Source organism: Urocampus carinirostris, chromosome 1 (assembly GCF_059441175.1).
Source record: "Urocampus carinirostris isolate Australia breed hairy pipefish chromosome 1, RoL_Ucar_1.0, whole genome shotgun sequence".
Lineage (NCBI taxonomy): Eukaryota > Metazoa > Chordata > Actinopteri > Syngnathiformes > Syngnathidae > Urocampus > Urocampus carinirostris.
Window position 1 is genome coordinate 54,254,295 of NC_142349.1, and position 21,214 is coordinate 54,275,508.

The following is a 21,214-nucleotide window of genomic DNA, read 5'->3' on the forward strand; positions in this document are numbered from 1 at the left end:
CATTATGTTAAAATATGTCACTTTGAAACATTATACAACTGTTTACTGCAATGAACTACCTATCTGGGAAAGCCTTATTATTTAGCTTCTCTAAATGCTTGTTTTTCTACTGCTTAACTGTAGACAACTGCAAATGTAACCTTGAAAGCTAACAGCTTGGTGCTGTACATTTGCTATTTTCTATTGCGTAGTTTTTCAAAATACCTTACCTTTCAAGCAAATGTGGAGTAAATGATGAATCATCCGTCATACACTAACAAATGGAAACCATAAAAACGCAGGGAAGAGGACGCCAAACTCAAACTATTGTCATTAATAACAATGTAGTGAACATTGCTTGCAACGAGATTAGGCATAGCACTCCGGGATGAACAAGATAAGATAAAAGAATGTCAGGATAAGAAGGCAAACATATTTACAAGGTAGTGCTTGAAGACTGGCCAACTAGCAAGATTTTTCAGTTTTTTTTTAGGGTGGTGATGGCCCTGTGGACAACATGACTGGTTATGAGCAAGCTCTCCCAAACATTACGAAGAGGCAAAGAGAAGACAAGACCAAGTGGTGCTAGTACTTCTATAGAAAATCAAAATATGTTTTAATGGGGAACATTTAGTGGTGACTGATTGAATGTTGTAGCATTGCTGGACAGGACTAATTATCTTTTTTATTTGGTTGTTATCGGTTTGATGACAATCTGCCCAATAATAATTGGTTATCCTTAATAAAAATACTAATAATATAAATGTAAAGGATTTGTATTTGATAAGGTACACAAATAATGAAGTTCTATGAAATGGCCACTGTTGATTGACTGATTGTTGGTTGACATAACATGGATGTCTTTTTGCGGGCCGGCAGACATCTTTGTCCTGATGGCGTCGGTGCCAGTGGTGGCGGTGCGTAACCAAGGCAACGTGCTGGCCACGTCCCTGCGCAGTCTTCGGTTTCTGCAGATCCTGCGCATGTTGCGCATGGACCGGAGAGGGGGAACATGGAAACTCCTTGGTTCCGCCATCTACGCGCACAGCAAGGTAGGACAAAAACACCCGCATCGAGCACCTTCCTTGCCTCTTTTTCCCTACTCACATAATCTCACACATTATTTGATTGCTCCCACCCCAATCACCAAAGTAACCTTTTGTTTTTTTCTTCACATTCAAGCCTAACTTTTATTTTACACTACCTACTGTGTTCTTTAGCATCAAGAAAGGTGTTTTTTGCAGAGGGGTTGTGATCTGAAAAGCAGCCGTAATAGGTTGAAATCCACAAATTAGACACAAATGTTATTTTACAAAAAGATTTTTGTTACGGCCACTTTCCTCAGCGATGGTAACGATGTATGTGCCTTCTAAAACGTATGCAGGGGTGAACCCAAGTGAAGGGGAAGCGGGGACGGAGGCTGATGTTTCCAAATAAGCAGGGTATTTAATAAAAACAGGAACAAAGTAACAAACAAACAAGGTGTCACAAAACAAATGACATGTCCAAACAAAATCAAACCTGAGAATATCCAAACCAGACACAAAGACCAAATAGGAAATGGAAATATGAAGAATAAAGTAACAAACACACAACTGGTCACAAAATTACCTGTCCGAACAAAATGTAATCTGACAACGTCCAAACCAGAAACAAGAAAGAGTAAGGTCACATACCAGACCCTAACACTTTCTTCGTATTTCGTTATTATGTCAAGTTTTGAGACTGTGTTTATAAAGTCTCCACAAATTGATGAGACTTGACTTGTTTGCATTATTATCATCTTTGTGCTTCTCCCTTTATTATCACTGGAAGTCTTTGACACCATAGTTAAACAAATTCAAGTTTTCTCTGCAGGATTCTGAACTGAATAAAGAGAGGAAAAGGCATTGTGGGAGGTTGTACAGCCAATCACATATCTGCATTATAAAGCTGTAATGCAAACCAATAGCACACCAGCAACCTATACGGGGTTGACCAATAGCAGATAGGCCTTTTAGGATTGTGTGAGAAATTTCACTCTTAGTCATATATACAGCCACCACAAAGTTTGAATATCGTAAGTTTAGGGGCATGCAAAACATTTTGTTGCACTAAAGAGGGTCTGAGAAAAAATCTTATTGTGAGAGAGATTTTGGCTAATAGCATATAGCATTTTTATCAGGCCTTGACGCAAATCGTTGGAGCCATTTTATATGTCATCGCAGAAAGGAATCTTAGAGCCGTAACTCGTCATACGCACAAAACGGTTGGAATTTTATACTTTTGAGGGCACGCAAAACAATTTTTTGTCGATGTGGTATAGTGGGGAAAATTCCGTCAGGAGTCGCAAAGAAAACACTGCATTCCATAACATAACGTGAACATTTTATTGCATATTGTAGGGCTGCATGTTTAACCGAAATCTAATTGATATTACGGTGGGACGTAGTGCGATTGTGCAATCGCGAGACACTGCGTTTTTTTAAGGATTTGTTTTTTTCTCTCCCTTTGTTATTTGAGTGATGGAGTGTTTGGCCAACCAAGATTTTCACAGTTTAGGTTTTAACGGCGGCGGACAATCAGAGGCAAATTTTAACGGCACCAGCCAGAGGCGAGGCAAATTTGCAAGCAGCACTGGATGCAACACACAGCCTCGTATGAGGGAACAGCAACATTAACAAAGCTCCCAAGATGAGGTTGCCTTTCCCTAAGGTTATAGTATGTCAATGTGATTAAGTTTTGTCCTCACAAAAAAGCAACACCAGCACAGAAAATGCCCTTTTCTTTAGAAATCTAAAACGGCATTGAAATTTTAATACTGGTCTGAAAAATCACAGTTAGGATTTTTCCAAAATCGTTCAGCTCTATATTGTATATCGCTGTATATTTTACATCTCAAAAGCTCTCACAAAAATCCTTTTAGCTCACTAATTCTGCTCTCACTTTTCTTTCCCACAATCACGTTTCATTTGGCAGGAGCTGATTACGGCATGGTACATCGGTTTCCTGTCGCTGATCCTAGCATCCTTCCTGGTCTACCTCGTCGAGAAGGACGACGTGTCGGTGGACGCGTCGGACCAGGACGACCCAACGGCTCAACCTAAAACTCAGGACTTCGACACGTATGCCGACGCGTTGTGGTGGGGGCTGGTAGGTGCTGAACAATGTGACACCACGACTAGCAACGGGTGTGCACATCTCATGCCGAGCTACCCCCAGATAACGCTGACTACCATCGGATACGGTGACAAAACGCCCAAGACGTGGGCAGGGAGGCTTCTAGCCGGGACCTTCGCCCTGATCGGCGTCTCCTTCTTCGCATTACCGGCAGTACGTGGCTGTCTGTCTCTGATGTATTGTTTTTATCTTGGGTTTAAAAGAAAATTGTTTTAGAATATCTGGGTGCAGATTGCAGTTACCTCAGATTACTGAAGGAGAATGCCCAAGGTCTGCTCTATAATATAACGATCAGTCTCATCAATTTGGAGTAGCTACATATTTATCAATTATTATTAATTTGTAGTTCATTGATTTGATGATAAATTATTGTATTTTCCAGACTGCAAAATACAGTGGATAAGATTGGAAATGCATACAGTACTTGCACAAGTGCGTATTTGTGCATGATTGGTTAATCGAATAACATTGTTGAGCAAAATCGTAAAATTATATGCTACAAGAATTAAACGGCGGTGAGAGTGCTGACACTTAATAACTAGACAACATATTTTACAGATGACATATGAAAAAGCTTTAGGTTTTATGTCATTATCATACTATTTTACTCGTGGTGTTAGAAACAAATGTTAGAGAATGGAGAAAACACATTCTGTCCTTAAAGATGTAAACACAAAGTCCGATTTATCATCAGATTTACCAAATAGTTGTTTCCCTCTATGTGATTTTTTGCATTTATTTCATCTTTCAGTATGACTTTCTGTTTTCGCGTTTCTCTAACATTCGTCTCTGGCACCCTAAGGGAAAATGGTGAGATAATGAGGTATGATGTAAAGCCTTTTTGTATGTTATTATATCAATAGTGGTCTAATGGGTAGGTTTCAGCTCCCTTACCACCTCAACTTGGGTTAGATTCTCGTTGCATTCGAGGTTTTACAATTTTGGGCAGTGACGATATTTAACTACTAAATCATTGCACTAATAAATACTCCAATATCCCATCTGCCTTATAGTCCAATGCACCTTATACATATAAAAAATATGTGACGAAAGACCAATTTTTGGATGTGAGCCTTATAATCTGTTGCACCTTGAAGTGTCGAAGATACGGTACTATTTTGATCAAAAAACGCAAATTGATTGATAAACGTACTACTAGATTTTATACAAATGAACACTCACTAATTAAACATCACAACAGGATCGAAATTGTAATCAAATGGGTTTTCTGGCGTGTTTGTTTTTGTAGCAGGGGCATCACCCCAGAGGTAAGATCGGGCCTAAAAGAATCCAGCCCAACCCAGGCTAGCGGGTATTAAAACCCGACTCTGCCCGAGCCCGACCAATTAACTTGATTTACAGGACCGAGCCCGGAGCAAACCTGAAATCTCAGAATTTATTTGTGAGGACTCGGAAGGAGGAGAGGTGATTTATGATAACAGTTTCTTGCACATCTCAGGCTACTAGCTCTGACAATGACGGGCCATTACGAACTCATCCAGATATTTATGTACAAGTTCCAACACATTTCTTCATTAAAATTTCATGGCCTGCAATTATTTGGTATCAATTAATCCCATACTAGTTTTGGCAGAAAACAAAGAGTGTGAGTGAGAGTGGGTAGCCCAGGCCGACCCGAATGTAGTGATTGATATTTTAAGCCAGACCCAGGCTGAAATTTGGGCTGGGCTCAGACTTTGGCTTGGCCTCAAGATCTTACTTCATAGATCTTATCATCAACTCTGGCTTGGCCTAAAAACCTTACCTCTTGATCATCAACCTACACTGATGATGTCACTGTAGCATCTCCACCGAAAGATGGTCAAGTCTTGACTGAAAGTGTCTCCGCGGTTCGAGTGTTGGATGTCAACACAAGTTTTGAACCTTCACAATAAGAGTGACGCACATAATCTGAATATGTAGGAAAATAAACACAGGTAATCTTAAAAATATAACCAAAAGGTTTTTTTAAGTAGTGTTTAAGAAAATACAAATAATAATTATGATAACTTCCAAATTAGGTCATTTACAGTCACAGTTGTTATCAATGGTCATGATGTCATACCGTTAATGTCACAACAGGGCATCCTGGGTTCTGGCCTTGCCCTGAAGGTCCAAGAACAGCACAGACAGAAGCACTTTGAGAAACGACGCCATCCGGCTGCCGGGCTCATACAGGTGAGTGCAGAGAAAACCCCGGCTACCCATGGTAGCCCCGTTGACATGCGCTTGTCATCTGTTGCAGTCAGCTTGGCGCTATTATTCCACCAATCCAATCAGGGAAGACCTCATCGCAACGTGGAGGTTCTACGAGACCATCATCTCACTGCCGTGCTTCAGGTGTGTTGCGTGCACGCACACATGGACTCCCACCGACACACACTTGATCATTTATTTTTCCGTTTTTATTTTTGTGGATTGTTCGCCCGTTTGTCTTTTTTTTTTTTACAAGTTTGTCTTTGTTTTCATGGTATCCGTGCAGGAAGGAGCACCTGGACGTCATGGCCAGGTAGGACAAGTACTATTTTATGTTTAAACCAGGGGTTTCAAAGACAACAGGACGGAGGGCCAAATCAAAATTTTGACTACCACCAGAGGGGAAGACTGATCAGTTGTTAAAGATAAAAGAAGCTGTTAATGCTAGTTCCTAATGATGTGGTCGGTGCAGATAGCGACCCCTAAACTAACCGCTAAAGCTAAAGAAGTGCTCAGTCCAGGCTGACAACAGCCAAAAATTAAAGACAAATGATACTCAAAGTAAGAATAAAAATGATTTCATTGCAGTGCAATTATTTTTCAATGTTTTAATTGAACACTAGATGCCAATGCCTTTTGTTAATGGTTATTTGGGTCACTTTATTTAAGTGATCAAAGTCAACAACAACTAAAAATACATTCTTTTGGTTGGCGCTACACACAAATTGTGCAAGCTACATTGTGGAGCTTTAGTGTGTGACTTTTTTACATAAATACAACTCTGTTTCATATCAGATAGGTAACAACTAAAATCCCTTTTCTACGCCAGCGAGTTAAATGGGAAAGAATAGAGGTGCAGATGGCCAGGTCATATTAGGAGGTGCGTAGATCACACATGATGTAAACTTAAGAAGAATGGACTTCTTTTGGTTGTACCCAAGGGCCATTTTAGGTTCAGATAAGGGGTGGGCAGACTACGGTCCACGGGCCACATGCGGCCCACCAGGCTTCTTCATCTGACCCGCCAAACAAAATGGTCAAAATGTAATGAAAACATATATATTTGTAAATATAGTAGCTCTTTAAAGATGTTATTGTCCTTTTGTGTGTCTTGAACAAAAATTCTAAAAAAAAAAATACTACAAAACCAGGGACTTAACACACACACACATATATATATATATATATATATATATATATATATATATATATATATATATATTACTACAGTAATATTAAAAAATACTCAAGAAATACTGCAAAGATACTCCTTGCATGGAAATAATTCAAAGTATTTCTACAGAAATACTACAATAATACCACTACAGTAACACTATGATATAAAAATTCAGCTTCATAGTTATTGTGACAGAAATATAACAGAAATACCCCTAAAGAAATATTTCATAAGAAATACTACAAAAATACAACTAGAGTAATATTACAAAAATCAGATATACTACAAGAGTTGTACTATGGAAATACTACAACAATACTAGTGTATAAATACTATAAAATACTTTCAAAAAGTACAGTAAAACTATAAAAATCATAAAGAATTTCTTCGAAAATGCCATTAAAATACAACTAAAGTAAAACTACAAAATAATACAGACTTACTACAAAGAATCTACGAGGGAAATACCATAAACATACAACTGTAAAAATACTAGTACAGTAATACTACAGATATATTACAAAAATGTTACGTTAGAAATACTGCAGAAATTCTACGATGAGGTGTTAGGAATAAAATGGATTCAACCGTTTCAAGGCACTGGAGTATTTCCGAAGCTGGGTTGTTCACATTTTTTGTTTTGTTTTTTTTCAAGCATTTTCTGTCATTTTCAAGCCTATCCTGTCCTTAATTTAGGAAAGGAGAGTTTTAAAAATGCTTTAAATGCGATCTGGTTACACCCATGATTTCACCGATCTTAAATACATTGTTAGTGCTGGTGGGATCAATAACAATAATAGATAGATAGATAGATAGATAGATAGATAGATAGATAGATAGATAGATAGATAGATAGATAGATAGATAGATAGATAGATAGATAGATAGATAGATAGATAGATAGATAGACAGATACTTTATTCATCCCGTAGGGAAATTAACAATAATAATAATAATAATTATGATAATGACAATCCAAAGTATCATTATTAAAAATATAATACTGTATTATTATTAAATATATATTGTCTAAAACATAGATAAATAATAATGTGAATAATGGTATTACAATTGTATTTGTATGTTGTATTTATCATTATAGTATTTATTTATTATCTATCACCAGTTGTAGCAAACTTACAGTCTAGAGTACGCGTTGGAAGCAAACACTTACCCCCAGCATTTATTTTACTTACAATTACTAAGGCATTCTGAATTCAAGTGAATCCAAACCAGATTGCCACACTAACTTACCAGATATGAAACGGCCACTGTAAAAGTAGACTTACCGCATGATGTCCAGTCAGTTCTTTTAATGGCTTGCAGCCACTGGACTGTTTCGTCTTGGAATTGCAAAAAAAAAATGTGTTCCTTAAAACTGTGATTTGTGCCCCCGAACACAAAACAGCTCGACATGTTGTTTTTGTTAATTGCAACTCTAAAAACGCAACTCAACATACAAGTTTTTACTCGCTCCATTCAAACTGCTACTGATACTCCCACTGTTTCGGGTCAACATGTGCACGCATCCTGTGCTGATCCGGTGATGATGTAGGCCGGAAAGGGGTCTATTCATTGGTTTTAATTTGAGCTGCGTGGCCAGTAGCCATGTTTCTAACCAGTAACTGTGCGGTCCTGCAGCCAGAAGATGACGCTCCTGGAGCGTGTGCGCCTTCCCAACGCGAGGCCAGCCATTGTTGCAACCAACAGGAAGATGGCGGCCACCGTCGAGGAGCTGGAGGAAAGCCCCTCCAGGGAAGCCAAGCCGGCCGGCTTCAGCAACCGCGAACGCTTCCGTACCGCCTTCCGCATGAGAGCGGCCACGCTGCGACAGAGTTCTGAAGGTACACGGCTGAACAAACACCTTTTTTGAACAATGAATAGGAATGCACTAAAACTGAAACCCAAAATGTGGAAGGCTTGGCAGGAAGCAGAAACTGAAAAAAATAAAATTAAAAATGAATGAATATCGTAAATTCCAGACTACAATCCAACTACTTTTGTTACATTTTAAACACTGCAGGCTTATTCTTTTTTTCATGGCAGAAAAAACATTTTGCCCAGCAACAGTAGACACATAAAATGGTGGTTCAGCAAGATTCAATTAAATTGTATGATTAATCACTATTTTCTTTGCAGAGGAAATAGGGGAGCTGCCCTTTTCCACGATGCATGACCTATAAATACAAAACACCGCGGTGATGTCTGAACACAATTATGACACCCTTCTACTGGGAGAAATTAGTCAATATTTTGCCAACATTATTCCTATAATACATAAAAGGAGCAAAACGGATGGTTTGACTGTTCAATATTGACTATGTCAATATCCACCAATCAAATCCTCAATTTATACATGAATGGAATGAATAGTAGTGGACTTTACCCATCAAAAATGCATCTGTTCTTTTTGTGTATCAGAGTCATTGTCAGGTCACTGGAGTTTTCTTTAAGCCTTGAGGAACGATGACAAGTGAATCTAATTTTGTCCATCATCGCGACAACCACCAATGAAAACCGCACAAAAACACGTCTGTGTTGCAATCAGGCACTATTCTCGACAGTATGGTGGCTTTGGCACTCTAGTTTTTTTGTATTTTGCAAAAACTGTGTTGGTCGAATGTATAAGCATTTTGTTCTGCATTCATGCGTACCAGATTGACAATAAGGTATATCTGAATATGAATCTAATGTTAACATGTAAAAAGTAGCCAAAGTCCATCTAGCTGCTAATAAAAATTTCAGGGACAAACAAAGTACAATCACGGAATTAATTTTTTTTAAGGTAGTGTAAGCAAAGGGACACACAAACTTTTGTCGGTAAAAACTTGGCAAAGCTCCTGTTTTGACCTCCATCTCTTTCCTTTTTGTGTGCAAAATGAAAAATAATTTTGTGCGCAGACCCGCCTCGTAGTGAAATCCTTGTAGGGCACGCTTCACCTTGGATATAATGTCATCTCACATAGTTCATCCGAAGGTCTTTTTTTTCGGTTTTATTTTGTGTTCCAGCCGAAAACCGAAAATGAGCTTTCTGCGAAGAATTTTGTGCCTCCCTAACAAGAACCAAAGTAACGGCAGCTGTCGTCAAGTCGAAGTGACTCAGTTCTGAAGGCAAACAAAAATAAATGTGAACAGCAATGGGAGATTCTTTTTTTTTTCCGGCAGATGCGGCATCACTGGCCGCTGAAACGGTCCCGGAAGAACGCGGCTTCCCATCTGACATCCTGCTGGAGGAGATGATCCCCACTCTCAAGTTGGCCATCCGGGCCGTCAGGTTTGTTTGCTAACGGTGCTAACGGCGCTAACGACCAAAGGTTGAGACCTCCTCGTTTATCAGGATCATGACCTTCCTGCTCAACAAGAAGCGCTTCAAGGAAACGCTGAGGCCTTACGATGTGAAAGACGTCATCGAGCAGTACTCGGCCGGACATTTGGACATGCTCTGCAGGATCAAGTACCTTCAGACCAGGTCAGACCATCATGTCATCAAGAGATCATGGTTGCTTGATGAAGGAATTTACTACTTAAGATCGACCATTCTAACAAACTAAAGGCTCCCTTGTGACGATCATTTTTCTAGTATAAAATTTTCTATGGTTCATCAGCTTGTTAAGACTCTTAAATGTCCTGTATTAAATTGCTAAATAGTTTAGTCCGTTAATTCATTTGTTGCAGCCACGAGGGCTCATTTCCGCCGTTGCGTATTTTTTACAGTAGACTTCCTCAGTTTACAGTGATATTTCATTTCCAGCCACGGGTCCTGCAAAAAGAGGGGATAAGAAGAGAGTCAGAGCTTCATTCACTATTGAAAAGGAACAAAATATGAAAGCGGGAATAGAGTTGCAGATTTGGCGAGGAAAGACGGGTTTTAACAAGCCTTAGGACGGCAATAAATGAGTGTTTGGAAAAGCTTTATGATTAATGATGTGGATATGAGAAAAATAAATTCAGCTGCACTCCAGAGGAGCTGTTATTGATTGCTGAAATTAAGGATGTGTTTCCTTGCTGGGAAAAACTGCAGGCTTTTATAACAAAAACACATCCCGATAAAGCCAAGCCGACGGGCAATGGCAATGTTTGATGGAAACTGTTTTACTATTTTATGCGTCAAGGAGGACAATGAGTGAAAAAGCGTGTCAAATAGATGACAATAACTTTTTCACTTTTGTCATTTTCATTCTATTGTTGTATTTGTTGTTGTTTGTATTCTTCTTGGTTAATAAAGCTTTCTTCTGTACAGTAACTTCAAATATATATATATATATATATATATATATATATATATATATATATATATATATATATATAATATAATTTTTTTTTTTCACCACCTGCTATATTGAGCTTTGATTGAAAAATAGTGTTCCTCCAGGGCAGTCACGGTTGACTTAAAGGGGTTATGGTTGTATTTGATGACCTCGGAACATTTGAATCCCGTTTCCATTCATTTCAATGGGAAAATGTGTTTTGATTTGCAACGGTTATAAAACATCACTGCTGGAACCAATTAAAAAATTGCATTCGACTTTATTTTCTATTTCTAAATTCTATTTATTTTCTCTTAATGGATTTCAATTGTTATTTGCATATTACATTTGTCAAATATTTTTAAATTGTGTTTTATTTTCCATTATCAAATCTGTTTTTAAAATGCTCTTTCTTTTGTTTTACTATTTAAACTATTTATATATTTTTCATTAAGTTTTGTTTTCATGTATTCTGATCATTTTTTAACTTTACTTTATACATGAAAGTTATGATTCTTTTATCAATTGTATTTCATTTATTTATTATAATTTCTTCATGAATTGTATTCATACATTTTCTTTGTGTTAATTTTTCAATTAGATCTAATTTAGTGATATTTTCTCCGTTATTATTTAATTTAATTTATATTACAAATTTATTATTTGTGAATTTCCCTTCGGGGATGAATAAAGTATCTATCTATCTATCTATCTATGTATCTATCTATCTATCTATCTATCTATCTATCTATCTATCTATCTATCTATCTATCTATCTATCTATCTATCTATCTATCTATCTATCTATCTATCTATCTATCTATCTATCTATTTTACTTTGTGTCATGAACTGGAACATAGGGAGGAACCAGATGCGTGACGTTTCTCACGCAACCTTTATTATACGGGAAATTGGGCAGTCATGCATGTTAACCCAAACGCAAGTGATTCGGCGATCGTTGGGCGGAAGACGTAAGGCAGCAGTCTGGCGTGAAATGACAGGAAGCCAGAGGCCGGTTAGATTGATACCAATTGCACGAGCAGATATCGGACAGATGGGGTCGATAACCGACAGGACGGGACAGACAGGATTGATATCAGGCACTGGAGACTGGAGTCCGATAACAAGCAGGACGAGATAGACGGAAACGATACCAGACATTGGAGATCGAAATTAAACAGAACAAAATAGCCGGGAGCGAAACTAGAGATCGATATTAAACAGGACAAAATAGACGGGAATGATACTGGACAGGAAACACAAGCAGGAAACCGGACGGAGTAAAAGGCCACGTCTTGCGGGTGTAGAGGTTCGTTGACAGACTGACAAAGGGTGAGTGAGAGCACTGAGCTTAAATAGGAGGGAAGCCAATCGGTCAACGAGCCGCAGCTGGTGCCAAATGGGCGGGGCCAATTGGGCGCCATGGGCAACCGTGACACTTTATTTATTCCCTTGTTTAATTTTATAGTTTTAATTGACTTTTATCATTGAATCTATTTTTATTTTTCTAATACAGTATGTTTTATTATGGTTTCTCTTTTAAAATTGGATGGATTTATGGTTTACATGAATCCTAATCTCTTTATAGATTGTATTCATTTAATTACGAGACCATTTTAGTGTTACATTTCATTTTTGATTAAATATTTAACAAAATGATTTATGACTTTGCTTATGGAATAAAAAGAAAGACAAGAGTATGTTTTGAAAGCTATGTCTTTGTTTTTCAGGCTTGACATGATCCTGGCACCCGGGCTGGCCCTCACCCCCAAACCCAAGAAACCCATCAAGCCGCCCTTCAATTACAACAGCCAGTCGCCTAGGTACAGTGTAGTGAAAAAGTGCAAAAGAGTAGTCTCACATTTACCAAAAGCATCTTGATTGTCCTTAAGACTTTTGGAGAAACATTCTGTGGACTGAAGAGTCAAAAATTGAACTTTTTGGAAGATGTGCTGTCCGTTACATTTGGCGTAAAAATGGCACCACATTTTACAAAAGGAACATGATGCCAACAGTAAAACATGTTGGTTGCAGTGTAATGGTCTGGGGCTATGTTTCCTCAGGACCAGGACAACCTTATGTGGTTGACGGAATGATTAATTGTGATGTTTATCTGAAGGAGAACGTCCGTCCTCAGTTTGTTCCCTCAAACTGAAGCGCTCTTGGATCATGCAGCTGGACTACAATTCGAAACACACCAGCATCTCTGAATGGCTGAAAAACAAACAAAATGAAGATTCTAGAGTGGCCAGGTCAACGTTCGGATTGAAATCCAATTGGAATGCTGTGGTGTGACCCTAAAACAGGCAGTTTGTGCTAAAAATATCCTCCAATATGGCAGATTTGAAACAAACAGTAGGCCAAAATTCCTCCACAGCATTGTGAAAGTCTCTCAATTAATAGATCCGACAGAGCGCGCTAAGCCACGCCCACCATAGTTATGGTATCTATGTACCACACGCGGAGTAATTTAAGTGGCCGAAACATAAACGAGCGACACTTTAGTCGGTATTCTTGAGAGCATAGCCGTATCATTTATTCCTTATTAAGCAAACTCCTCCAAAAACAGTATTAAAGGGTCTCAATTATATTATGCAGAGTGATATTCATCTCATCAATGTGTCCAAGGGCGCTAATACCCTTTTATGGGTGGATGCAAAATGTCGATCAATGAGGATTTCAGAAGCCCCGTACTAACTACACATAGAAATAGATTCCGATTTTTGAGAGATTATGGTATATAGCGGATGTACAAACTAGTGACCCAAAACATCAAATTCACAAAACGAGTGGTGCCATCTCCACCCGTTCCGAGTCTCCGGCGAGGAACAAATGGAAACTACCTCACGAGCCTCACAAACCCGATACATCGGATACCAAACTGCACATCCTATCTGTACAATAATTTTACAATTTCACTTTAACTATGGAACACCACCATCGCTTGTATTTTTTTTTTGTCATCTGCTAACCAGGGCGCAGTGATATATACTCACTGACAACTAACCCGACCCAACAGAAGCATAGAAAAAATAAAGCACCTAAAGTAAAACAAATAACTTTGTTTTAGTACCCATCAATCCTATGCACGTTAGGATGGTAAAGCCAACATGCCATGCATTATGTGTCATACAAAAAAGGGCAGGGCTGTCTTCTGCCTCGCGTTCTGATTGGCTGAAAACAGCACTGTCAGATCTATTATCGTTTGATTTCTGTTATTTTTTTTTTTGGTGCCTTCATAAATTGAATAACATTAACATTTCAAAACTGAATTTTGCATTCTCTTGGGTTTTGCCTGTGTGATATCAAAATTGGTTTGAATATCTAAAACCTTTGTGAGAGATCTATCCATCTATTTATGTACCCTGGTCATATCCCTCGAGAGGAGAGACCGACACCAAGACAAACACATACAAAAACGAAGAAAATAAAAAAGGAAAAAGTAGCAAAAAAAAACACACACACAAATTTTTTGGGACCATGGCCAACCCAATTTCCCAAACAAGTTAAGCACCTCGGCACCCAAGTCGGTCATGCTTTCATCCCTTCAGATGAAACTGTACACAAGAAAGCGGCCATGTAACTCGTTGTGGGGCCCTCTTTCCCTGGGAGGTGTGAGAATTCTCCCACCGTGGTCCGCTGCGTGTTGTAAGAGGCGACTAAAGTGGAGAGAGCGAGGGGACTGGGGATCCTCTCCTCTCTATATCTACTCCCTAAGAGACAGCAAGGCAAAGAAAGGGGGGCGGGAGACTGAAAGGTCCCGCAAACCTTATTTATAGGATCACTAAATGTGAGAGGATGTGGAAGTAAAGCAACTGAGTGGAAGAAAGAGGAGATCGGGAGGATGATGAGTTGTGAGAGATAATTATGCAAAAGAAGTAATCAGGAAGGGGTCAAATACTTTTTCACAGCAATGTATAGCCCTCAGCCTTACCTTAACATCTGGGCTCAGAGTATACAACAACGACTGTGTGCATGTTGCAGGCACGAGTCCCTCTTGTCCAAACCCCCCATGGTGCCGGAACCAGAGGACCAAAGCATGATGGGAAGATTTGTGCGCGTGGAGAGGCAGGTGAGAAAAGTGAGCGGGGTTGCAAGAAAAGCACTGTGAACTCAGATATAGTAGACTTCTAGTATACTACATTAATCCATTCTGAGGTGGTGATCGCAAAGTGAAAATGCCGTATAGTGGGGGATAGAAACCAACGGTAATGCCTTCCTAACTGGTTTAACGATTTGATCAAATTCCTGAAATAATAAGCTAATAATGCCAGAGCCTGTGTCCCATATAAATATACCACTTAAAATTGTATCTCCCTCTCGCAGATAATTTGGAGTATTAAGGCTCATTTTGACCTTCATTTTTGTCATGAATAATGGTTTCAAGGTGCGAGCAAAGTTCTTTTGTAAAAATGTCACAAAATTCTGCAAAATGCTGTAAAAAGGGTCCAAAAAACATCTTGTTCTACACCGTAAATTGAAAACATCTTATGGCAGGATTGCTGTGACTTGACTGTATCCCGGGTTCTACCTGTACTTTGGAAATGAGCTGGCTCTCATTTCACGTTTCTCTACCTGTTTCAGGTGGAAGACATGGAGAAGAAGTTGGACTTCCTGGTGGACATGCACATTCAGCACAGCGAGCACTTGCAGGTGGACTCAGCCGGCCATGCCCGCATGACCCTGGAGCCCTGCCTAGCCCCGCCCGGCGGAGATGTCCGCCGACTCTTACTCAACTACGGAGAACACTTCCTGCAGACGCCGGGTACTCTCGCCCCCACGGCTCTACCCAGCCGGGGCAGAGTGCGCCCGCCGTCTTCAGGGCCTACGTATGCCCGTCCTACCGTGCTTCCTATCAGTTCCCTATCAGATGTGTCCTGTAGTAGGACCACGGGGGGATGCGCCGGGGACGGGGCCAGGGGTGGACCCGGGGTTGGACCCGGGGCCGGACCCAGGGCCGGGGACTCCCCTCTCTCGCTGCTGTCGGTTAACCACGAGGAGCTAGCACGATCGCCCAGCGGCTTCAGTTTTTCGGCAGGTGAGGACCGGACGGGGCCCAAGGAGGAAGAGGGCCGGACCCGAACCAGACCGAGACCCGTCTACCTGGCCGAGGCCGAGACGGACGAGGACACGGACCCTTTCACGCCCAGCGGGGGGCCGCTGCCCCTCTCCTCGACGGGGGAGGGGATAGGGGATGCTGTGTGGCTGACTCCGCCCTAAGTGGGCGGAGTTGGGTCAACCTCAGCCAATTGTAATGAACCTTTAATGCAAGCCGCGCCTCCACACTTAAACCCAATCGGACACCAGTGATGTCATCGACACCGTGACGGAAAATTTTACAGGAATTTTTTCCTTGGATATTCCAGTTGGAACAAGAAGGTCAGTTGTGTGAAAAATGAAGAAGGTCGCGATTGGTGATGTCATCAGCGATGTATTTAATGTCATCGGCGAGGACTAAAAAAAAAATAATACAACGAAACGAATCAATAGAAATGAAACTAAAAGTGTATGCAAAATATGATTTAGAAATAATGTAAATGCTAATAGAATAAATATTTAGCTACAATCATTAAAAAAACACACACAAAAATAGCAAATAAAATCTTAACAATAATTACAAAAACAAAATCTATACACAGAATGAAACATACATCTACAAAATAAATAACTTTGCTCTTCCTTTTGTTTACATTTTTACTCTATTTTTTGTATTTTAGACGCAGTTATTTTTGCTTTTATTATTTGTGTTTTCAGATCCATTTTAGTCCCGTGGTCGAAAGGGAAGCTAGCATCCATGCATTGGTGCTATGCGGAATCAAAATATATACAGTGACAACTCGGTACTCAACCATAATCCATGTTTGAGAATGGTGTTTGAACACCAAATTGTTTAAAAACCCAACCATTTTTTTCAATATGTGTGTAATCCCTCGTTACTGTGCTTTGTAATTCACAGCCTCGGTGCATCGAAGGCTGAAATATATTCTTTTGAAAATTATAAAAAAATGCAAGAAAAAAGTAAGCATTGTTGCCTTTAAAGTGGATTCAGGATTGCGGAGCGCCTTTTTGGGGGGTTCAGGCCTCTAGAGCGTGCCATTGTGCCCCACCTCAAATGAACTGCACTATCTTGCCCCGGTCTACCATTGTTGTGAGGGGGGTCGGGGGGTAGGTCTTTACAGAGACCCATTTTTGGGCCTTCAAGCTTTTTTGTTGTACTGTCCACCTTAAAGTGAACTGCACTTGTGCGGTAACAATTAGTTTCCTGCAATTAAATATTGCTGCAAGGGGGGACTGGCAGAAGCCATTTTCCCAACTATTGGTGACAGCAGGGCTAACTGGCACAGCACATTTTTACTACTTTACAGGTTGTGCTTGGACTATATACAGTGGGGGAGATACATAGTCATCCACAAATTGTGCAAGTATTCCTCTTAAAATATTATAGAGGCATGTAACTGTCAACATGGGTAAACATCAACCATGAGAGACAGAATGTGGAAAAAAATCTAAAAATCGCATTGTTTGTTTTTTAAAGAATTTATTTGCAAATCATGGTGGTCAATACCAAAATTTAATCTCAAATTTGGAGGAGGGAGCCGATTGGAGTGGGAAAGGCAGTGTGTACTATGTTCTTTGGATTAAATTCAGAATTATTTTTCCTCCTAAAATGAGAACCTGTCATTCTACCAAAAAGTATTTTAGTTCCATCTGACCATACCACATCCTCCAGGTCCTCTTTCAGATTATCCAAATGCTCTCCGCAAAACCGCAGACAGGCCTCAACGTGTACTGGCTTCAGCAGGGAGACACGTCTGGCAGTGCAGGGTTTGAGTCCTTGGCGGCAGTTAGTCGTAGATATTTGTTGTTACTGGGATCCGAAGCTCTCTGTAAATCATTCACTTGGTCCCTTTCGGTGGTTCTGGGATTTTTGCTCACTGTTCTTATTAAAATTTTGACCCCACTGGGTAAAATCTTGCATGGAGCCCCAGATTAGGCGAGATTATCAGTGGTCTTGTATGTCTTCCATTTTCGAATGATTGCTCCCACAGATTTCTTTATACCAAATGTTTTAACTATTGCAGATTCAGTCTTCCCAGCCGGGGGCAGGTCTACAATTTTTCCATCTGGTGTTCTTCGACAGGTCTTTGGTCTCGGCCATAGTGGAGTCTGGAGTGTGACTGACTGAGGTTGTGGACATGTGTTTTTTATACTGATAATAAGTTAAAACACGTGTCATTAATACAGGTAACCAACGGAATCTTGTTAGACCTGGTTAGAAGAAGTTAGACCTCTTTGACAGCCAGAAATCTGGCTTGTTTGTAGGCGACGAAACACATTTTCCACTCTGATTTGAAAATAAAAAAAAAAACAATGTGTTTGTTTTGTTTCCACAACTTTTCTCTCATGGTTGCGGTTTACCCATTTGTCAATTATAGGGCTCTCTAATCCTTTCAAGAAGGAGAACTTGCACAGTTGGTGGTTAACTAAATACCCCTGTATAGGTGTAAACAATTCTGGCATTTTCGCTGTGGGCCCAACAGACACAAGGCTTTTCTTGGAAAGTGTGCCGTTCTGGCCTGCCTAAATAAAATGCACTTTTTTCCACTATCGCTGAGAACAGGAGCCAGCGAAGCGCATTCTTTTTTTTTGGTTTGGGACGCTGAGTGCAATTCTGGCACTCCTAAACGAAGTTCACTGTTTTGGCTGCGATCCATTATTCCAATTTGACTATATCTGAGAGCCTGGGCCAAGAAAGCTAATACGTGTCATGCGTGGCGGCTATTTTTTCTGTTCTTTCCGCCTCAAATGAAAAGCGCCTGCGGGTCCGCGATCCATTACCCACTGTCGACAATTGCTGCGGATCTTCGCGTATCGCGAAGTATCTGGTCCCCATTAATTGCAATGAACGAGGGATAACAGTACATAATCACGCATCAAAACGTCCTTCTCGATTGAAACCCAAAATTGTTTTTTTGCCTTTTTCACTGTCCCCTAAAAGTGAAGCTACCTTATCATTTTGTCATATTTTATACCGATTTTTTGCTTCCAAGTGCCGTACAGATGAGCTCAGAGAAAAGCTGAGATGTCATTCTGGAGCTCACCAAGAAGACGATGTCATCAAACGTTACAAAAATTGTGAATACTTCCCAAGCGCACACCACACCTTACATGTACACTTTTTCATTTGCATGACTGCATGCTAGGACGCCATCTACTGGCCATAAGCAACACACCGTCCGAGTAATTGACAGCCTTCGAGCGTCAATCAACCAACGTGCCAAACTTCACTTTTTTTTGGTTTTCCGTTTTTACAGCCTGGTCCTGATTGGACGTTATGACAACAAGCCATCGTCTCGCTAAAACAGCCAAGAAAATCGGTGAAATGAATTCAATATTTTGTGGAGATTTTCTAACGTATACAAAGTATTTTCTAAAACCAATTTCGAGCCTTTGTAGTTTGTCGTCGTTGCCACGGCAACACGGGCAGGAAGTCAGAGGCGGGTCCTCGTCATCGAAATAACAATCGTGAATTCCAATCTCGTTATCGGCAATTCATTCGATGTTTATAAAATGTAATCGATTTTTCTGCTATCTTTTGACGATTACGACAGATTTGTGTGTGTGTCCTCATTTAAATATTCATGAGGTGCTCTGAAGCCCCGCCCCTCCTGGGTTAGCTCTCTGCTAATCCACACGTCTGGTTGTTGTTTTCCTCGACGACATCGGTCCAAATTACCATCAAATATTCAAGGTGTTTTTGTGTTTCTTTTGCTGTCCAAACGCGAGCTGAAATATTTCGGACCTTTCGATTGCTACAAATAGTTTGTGCCTTGGCCTTTTTACATCGATTGTTTTCCCTTTATCAAAGGCGTCTGCCAAGTCGCCGTTGGCGTGGAAACAAAAAATCCCCCCAAATAATCTTCTATACCAATGTATAACCTTGCTGTATGTATCTTCCTATCTACTCGACAGCCAGTAAACAAAGCTAAGCTAACATAGCCAAAGCTAACACTTACGCTAGCCCGTCTGTTTAGCTTCTAGCGTGCATGCTAATGTGCACGACGACAAGACGAGACTTTTGTTACGACAAATTTGTGCCAAAAGGAAAAGATGGCGTTTCCAAACTGGCGTTTGGAAATTTGCGCTATCTTCGAGAAATTAGCGCTAGCTCGTCGTTGGTTAAGCTGGCCAAAGCGGGCGACTTGGCGGCGGCTGTCTCCACGTGAGGACGAAAAGTGACCTTAACATGTCCTCCTTTTTTCTTCATCGAATGCAAATATGCAAATAATCATCATTAATATCACGATCACTTGTTTTTTTAAGAAGTGCACCAATAAAACACTCGAGAGAAAAACGGCGTCTGGCTTTTTTTGTCGAGACACAAGCATCTCAATTTATCACATTTACCTTACAGGTGGTGGGAGGTTGGCAGGGGATTAAAGGAACACTGTGTAATCAGTAGGGTTTCCGACTTGTACAAAAAACATTCATTTAGTAAAAAAATCACACATGGATTTGAATACCAGGAAAAAAAATCTATCTACCCTGGTCATATCCCTCGAGTGGGGTGACCATCAGCAAGACAAACACATACAAAAATAAAGAAAATAAAAAAAAAAAGCAAGTGGGGGAGTAGCAAAAAACACACACAAAAATCTTTGAACCATGGCCAACCCAAATGCCCAAACAAGTTAAGCACCTGGCACCCAAGTTGGTCATGCTTTCATCCCTCCAGATGAAACGGGACACGAGAAAGCGTCCATGTCACTCTGGTCAGGGTGACAACACACTCTTATTCAACAGCAGGGCCCGACAGCTTTCACTGGTTTACCCCTGCCGCATCATACAGGTGCCCTGCCCATCCCTTGGAACACGTCTAAACTTCCCACTATCCTTTCACAACACCTCTCCTCTCCTTTTTATCACCAACAAGAGCACTAGCTTCCACTAGATTTAGACCTCTTTTGTGCCGTGCACTCATAACACCATCCATCCACGTCAATCGCGACCTTCCTCTTGGTCTCCTTCCATTTACTTCTGCGCTGAATATCCTCTTCAACATTCGCTCCTCATCCATCATGTGTCCAAACCAACCGAGTACTCTCTTATGCACACACTTGCTCAGTTCCATTACTTCTCCTGTTCTGTTTCTCACAATTGCATCTCAATCTATCCAATCTTGTCACTCCTAACATACTCCTCAAACACTTCATCTCAAAAACATTTAATTTTCTTCTCAAATCTGTGTTCAGGAAAAAATACATTAACTTAAATACCAATTTTAACTTTTATACAAAATCCACCCATCCATCCATTATCTGCACCGCTTATCCTCAGTTGGGTCGCGGGGTGCTGGAGCCCATCCCAGCTATCTTCGGGCAGTGGGCAGGGGACACCCTGAACTGGTTGCCAGCCAGTCGCAGGGCACACAGCGACAGACAATTCGCTCGCTCA

At 40.3% G+C, this 21,214-nt stretch overlaps 1 protein-coding gene across 3 annotated transcripts in view; it reads left to right on the forward strand.

Moving 5' to 3' along the window:
- Window positions 1-20,114, forward strand: part of kcnq3 (potassium voltage-gated channel, KQT-like subfamily, member 3) — a 63,386-nt gene extending 43,272 nt beyond the window's left edge. For 2 of the 3 annotated variants that reach the window (XM_088345436.1, XM_088345444.1), the window contains exons 5-16: window positions 859-1,031; window positions 2,938-3,111; window positions 3,181-3,291; window positions 5,221-5,316; window positions 5,384-5,478; window positions 5,591-5,647; window positions 8,153-8,355; window positions 9,677-9,785; window positions 9,849-9,980; window positions 12,490-12,582; window positions 14,744-14,831; window positions 15,344-20,114. In XM_088345436.1, coding sequence (XP_088201562.1) covers window positions 859-1,031; window positions 2,938-3,111; window positions 3,181-3,291; window positions 5,221-5,316; window positions 5,384-5,478; window positions 5,591-5,647; window positions 8,153-8,355; window positions 9,677-9,785; window positions 9,849-9,980; window positions 12,490-12,582; window positions 14,744-14,831; window positions 15,344-15,979 — 1,967 coding nt within the window. In that variant the 3' untranslated portion in view covers window positions 15,980-20,114. The remainder of the gene's footprint in view (window positions 1-858; window positions 1,032-2,937; window positions 3,112-3,180; window positions 3,292-5,220; window positions 5,317-5,383; window positions 5,479-5,590; window positions 5,648-8,152; window positions 8,356-9,676; window positions 9,786-9,848; window positions 9,981-12,489; window positions 12,583-14,743; window positions 14,832-15,343) is intronic. The other variant, XM_088345450.1, reaches the window with a different exon arrangement.
- The last annotated feature ends 1,100 nt before the right edge of the window (window positions 20,115-21,214 follow it).